This window comes from Haliotis rubra, unplaced genomic scaffold (assembly GCF_003918875.1).
Source record: "Haliotis rubra isolate DU_JTF1 unplaced genomic scaffold, ASM391887v1 Scf449, whole genome shotgun sequence".
Taxonomy (NCBI): Eukaryota; Metazoa; Mollusca; class Gastropoda; order Lepetellida; family Haliotidae; genus Haliotis; species Haliotis rubra.
Window position 1 is genome coordinate 916,124 of NW_025767134.1, and position 5,978 is coordinate 922,101.

The window sequence follows — 5,978 nt, forward strand, 5'->3', positions numbered from 1 at the left end:
GATTCTAATATATTATAGTTGTATAGGTCTTTATTGGTTGTGAGAATTCTGTGGACAATATGATATTGAAACCATCTTTCATTAGTGTTATGAACAGCTCTGAATGGTATAAAATGATAGGTATTCCATAAGTCAGGTGGAAAATTGTGATGAAGGTCGTTTTCCCATTTACATTGGTATCCTAAACTTGGAATAGATTTAGCCTTGTTTAGTAGCGTTGTGTAGAAAATATTGCAGCCTCTCTTATTTTCATAGAGTATTTTTACATTCGGGGGAATAAAGGGTAAATGTCTTTGCTTTGTCAATAGCGTAGCTTCTTGCTTTGAATATTGTTTTATTGAAGATACTAATCCCGCATATTCTACGAAATTTGTCTCTACTCTATACTTCTCTTTAAACTCAGTGAAAGACAGAAAGGATTCATCATCTTTTAGTACGTCATTTATAAATTTTACATTTGCTTTTAAGTAGTGTTCATATAGTATAGATTTGTTCCCAATTTTTATATTGTTATTTGCCAAAATATACTGTTTGCAAAAGTCGGATTTCGTATAAGGATACCGTTCTTGTAAATCAGCCCAAGCATCCAGAACATCTTTCCAGAATAGGTTTTTAAGTTTTGGGATGATGTGTGTTTTCAAGTAGGTTGAGCCCATTTCTATTGGGTTTGTATTTTTTACCATCTTATTTAAGATATTGTTGAATTTAGAATTTGTTGCAAACAGCCTTCTTATCCATGATATTTTTTGAGATTTTATAGTTTCGAGTATATCTGGAACTTTCAAGCCGCCTTCTTTATAGTTTCTGATTATCAGAGATCGTTTTATTTTGTCTGGTTTGCCTCTCCAAATAAATGCGAAGATCTTTTTCTGGATCATTTGAATTGTATTCATTTTGGGGTTTGGTAGTGAGGAAAATAGATGATTGAGTGTGGGCAATATTAGGCTTTTCAGGATAGTTATTCTGCCGAATGGTGTGAGATTTCTAAGTGACCAAAGTTTCATTAATCTATCCATTTTCTTCAGTTTATTTTTATAGTTTCTTTCCACCATTTCTGCCTTATTATGTTGAAAAATGATACCTAGCAGTTTGAAAGGTCTTTGCGTCCAGTCCAGATTATAGTCTCTGCAATACTGTGTACTTGAGAATTGTTTAGAACCTATCCACAATACTTTAGTTTTATCAGGGATACTCTACAAGATATAGAGTCTCCCTGGTTTTATCAATGTTTATTTTAAGACCAGAGAAGGATGCGTATTGTTTAAGCACTTCTAATGTTGTTTGAAAAGAACGTTCAGACCCATCTAAGATTTTCTAAGTCAAACATTTGTATCCCTTTTATTTTGTCATTTTGACGTAACATGTAAGCAAGGATTTCTGCGAGTTCGTCTCAAACACTTTGGCCATAGATCATTCAAATTTGCAGCACCAACCCTATGGAACAGTCTTCCTACTCCCATAAAAAATGCTTCATCCCTAGAAGCATTCAAATCGGGACTCAAAACCTTCCTCTTCAAAAAAGTCTACAACCTATAACTGCAAAATATTCTCACGGTTATTTTTGGCTAATTGTCATATCTTCTTCTTGAACTCTAGTGACTCTTTTTATATGTAGCGCTTTGAGCATGCTCTGGATGGACTATGGCGCATAAGAAATATCCATTTATTATTATTATTATTATTATTATTATTATGAGAAATAGATATGGCGATAGAGGATCAGCCTCTAGTAATGTGGAAGAAGTCTGATGCAAAACCATTTATTGAAACGCTAGAATTTATGTTGTTGTAAAATGTTTTTATCCAGTGTTTGATTGATGGTCCAAAATTAAAGAAGTTAAGACATTTCTCAATACAAGACCATTCCACGGAATCGAAAGCTCTTTCAAAGTCTATCATTATCAGTAATCCTGGTATATTCATATAGTCTGTATATTCCATAATGTCACTGACCAATCTCGTGCATTCGCCAATGTATCTACCTTTCATGAAGCCTTTTTGATCGTCGCTTATTATTTTCGGGAGTAAACGTTTTATTCGCGCTGAAATTACGGACGAGGCTAGTTTATACGATATGTTAAGCAGTGATATAGGTCTGTAGTTTTTAATTTGGTCTTTAGGTTTATCATGTTTGGGAATACATGTTATTTCAATGTGTTATACTAATTGTGTTCAAATGCAAAATATATCTGTGGGACAGAGGGACTGTTTTAGAATCCTCTCCCGGTCAGAAAGGTATTCATTCCATGAATATGAGTCACTTTACGACTAAAAACACTAAAAACCGATAACATGACATGACGTCACGAGCAGTTTTCTTCAAATGACAATGAGATGACATCATTGGAGATTCACCAGTGCAGATCCGGGATAGAATTGATATTCTGTAACCCATTATTGTCGTAAGAGGCGACTAACGGGATCGGGTGTTCAGGATCGCTGACCTGGTTGACATATCCCAGTTGCGTAGATCGATGCTCATGCTGGTGATCGCAATCTTGTCTGGTCCAGACTCGATTATTTACAGATCGCCGCCATATAGCTGGAATATTGCTGGAGTGCGGCGTAAAACTAAACTCACTCACTGGATATTCATAAGAACGTCTTGTACAATCCGATTTCTGTTTTCTGTTGCACCATATTTTCCCGTGCTTTTAGATGAAACACTGAGTTGCAGTTTCATAGGTTTCGGACTGGTGATGCCGAATGAGCAGGAGATGCTCACCTTTTCACGAACACTTGGTACATGTACCATCACTTATATAAAGTGTTTCATAACACATGCTAATCAAATAGTATGAATAATACAAGGGTGTTTGCTTTGAGCAATATCTATTATTATTATTATGGAAAAGATTTTTCTGCCGGTTATCTATCACATCGTAACTATGTGTTTTATCTCAAATCATGTCAAATAGCACCTTTATCTAAAATTTGTTCGTTTAAGTTTGATTGATTCACATTACAGTGCATACAATATTAACTGCATCCTTTTGTAGATATAAACATATCCGTTGATTATATCATTCATTAAATATAGGTAAAATAAATGCCCCGTGCGTGAAGACGCTGTGTGGAATACTTTCACCAAGACGCTGTGTGGAGTACTTTCACAAACGCGAGACATGTGTTACGAAACATCACGTTGGTTTGAAACAAACAGCCCTGTATCTGAATATTATTCAAAGCGGCAATGATCTGAGGCTTTACTTTCATTTTGGTAAAGTGATAAACATTTGTGTATACGGGAGTGATTTTACAACAGGCATTTTTACCGTATAAAGGAATAAATGAGTGAATTATGTTACATACGTTTTTGACAAGATTCTTTGTGGCACGTGTCCTGTGAACACGGAGAGCACATATCATCACAATATGTCCTACTGAAGCTCTGGGCACAACCGATACACAGTCCAGTGTCCTTCTCACACCCTTCACAGCCGACGGGACATGGATCGGAGCAGTTCACTCCGTGGTAGTTACTGTCGTGACAGAGGCCCATGCATATGTTGTCATAGCGACCGCACAGTTTACAGTTAGATGGGCATGACTCGTTACACAGTTCCCCTCTCACACCTGGTGCACAGTTGAGGCATCTCGCAGAGTCTTTCTCACATTTGTCACAGTTATCTGGACATGGAATGGTGCATATCTTTCCATAGTAGTTGGCGTTGATACAAGGTCCACTGCACTGGTTTTGTGTGAAGTCATAAACATTACAGTTTGCTCGGCATGTTGTTTTACAAGATGTACTGTTACAGTTATCTCCCTGTTCGTCACATCCGCCCTTGCAGTACCCTTCAACACAGTGTATACACTCGCCTTTTTCCCTGTCACAGTCTCGACAGTTGGATGGACAGGTAATGTTACAGTAGTCCCCTGTATAACCCAGCTCACAGCTGTCACAGTGGTCCCCTCTGTACCCTTCAACACAGTGAATACACTCGCCTGTTTCCCTGTCACAATCTCTACAGTTGGAGGGACAGGTAATGTTACAGTAGTCCCCTATATAATCTGGTTCACAGCTGTCACAGTGGTCCCCTCTGTACCCTTCAACACAGTGTATACACTCGCCTGTTTCCCTGTCACAGTCTCGACAGTTGGAGGGACAGGTAATGTTACAGTGCTTCCCTCTGTATCCCGGCTCACAGTTGTCACACTCCCCTGTGATCCAATTACATCCACCTCTACAGTTGGGGGGACAGGTAACATCACACTTGTCCCCTGTGTACCCCGGCTCACAGCTGCCACACTCCCCTGTGTCTTTATCACATCCACCTCTACAGTTGGGGGACAGGTAACATCACACTTGTCCCCTGTGTACCCCGGCTCACAGCTGCCACACTCCCCTGTGTCTTTATCACATCCACCTCTACAGTTGGGGGGACAGGTAACATCACACTTGTCCCCTGTGTACCCCGGCTCACAGCTGCCACACTCCCCTGTGTCTTTATCACATCCACCTCTACAGTTGGGGGGACAGGTAACATCACACTTGTCCCCTGTGTACCCCGGCTTACAGCTGTCACAATCCCCTGTGATCCTATTACATCCTCCTCTACAGTTGGAGGGACAAGGTGTTCTACAGTGTTGACCGTAATACTGGGGATTCTGACACGGTCCTGTACAACCATCACCATAACGTTCACACTGTGTACAGGCTGTAGCACAGTTTACACCACAGCTATCTCCCTTCTTGCCGGCAACACATCCCTCTGTACACACAACACGGGTGTAGTTAAACTGACAGCGAGAGTTGAGACAGGTGTCTGGACAGTCATCTTGACACTGTTTACCATAGAACCTGGAGTCCAGACAACGAGGTCGACACACACCGTCAACACAGGTCACGTTGTTACCGTCGCAGATGCTGCAACTACTGCTGGTAGCGGAACCTATGAACAAAGAGACGACATACAATGAAATGACTGATATCAATGTTAGACAATAAATCCGAAACACGTTTGCATTTCTTATTCTCGTCGAAATAAGTAAGTGTAAACATGTTATATTTGGGATTGCACTTTCTCAGTCAAGTACAGATTCTAGTACTTTTCTTGTGTTGAGTCAGGGCTTCTACTGTGGAAGCTCAGTGGCTCAGTGGGTTAGGCGGCTGACTTTGTGTGCTGGCGATTAGGTGCCTGACTCTGAGGGTGTTGGTTCGAATCCCGGACGGAACTCAACCCAACAAAAGTACTAGAATTTGTGCTTTACTGAGAAAGTGTGAATGACACTGTGCCTTCATAACTTTAATCCAACAGCGTGGTTAAAAAAACAACAACTACTCTGATGAGAATATAGCATGTATAATCTAGAATCTGTATTTTACTAAGAAGTGTAATCCATAATATAACGTGTAACATTTGACCACCTTCTAAGAGTCATTGTGAATTCCAAGTATGTATCTTATTCCATATAACGTGTATCATGTTGCGAATCTTACAACTACAACCGCCTGAAAGCAGTTATTATCTTTCGACGTACCAGCAATGATGGCTTCCATTGAGACAGTCAAGGAAACAGACTATGACTTTCACATGCCGGGTCATTAAAAGTCTAGGCTGTGAGACAATCACGTGTATCCAGCCAGTGAAACAAATACAGACTGCATTGCGATCTTGTATCATGGATAATAAATTATGAGGGTGCATGTGTACTGACCTGCTACAGCAGCACACAGTAGGGTCATCACCACGGCATCAACCATGGCTGTTGCGGTGAAGATTTCTGAAAAAACGAGATTGAAAGTAGTGCGATATTTTACTGTTTAACTTGCTTTTAACATCATCTGAGTTTATCAAGGTCATAGTTTTGGATGAGGGACTGAAGCAAATTTATGGAGCTTTGGTTCCCATGGAGTGTTCTATTTTATATGGGTGAGATTCGGGTCGAGGGAAATGGGAGATCAAGGAAGGAAACATTACAAAGAGCTATGTATATTTGTGGGAAAATATGTAGCTATAAAAACGGCATTAATA

General features: G+C 39.8%; 1 protein-coding gene across 1 annotated transcript; it reads right to left on the reverse strand.

Moving 5' to 3' along the window:
* Positions 1-3,967: 3,967 nt before the first annotated feature.
* Positions 3,968-4,818, reverse strand: LOC124289740 (scavenger receptor class F member 1-like; the record flags this gene model as incomplete). Its single annotated transcript, XM_046726382.1, has 1 exon — positions 3,968-4,818. A coding segment is annotated over one exon (813 nt), but the record flags the coding sequence as incomplete, so codon positions are not given.
* Between the last annotated feature and the right edge of the window lie 1,160 nt (positions 4,819-5,978).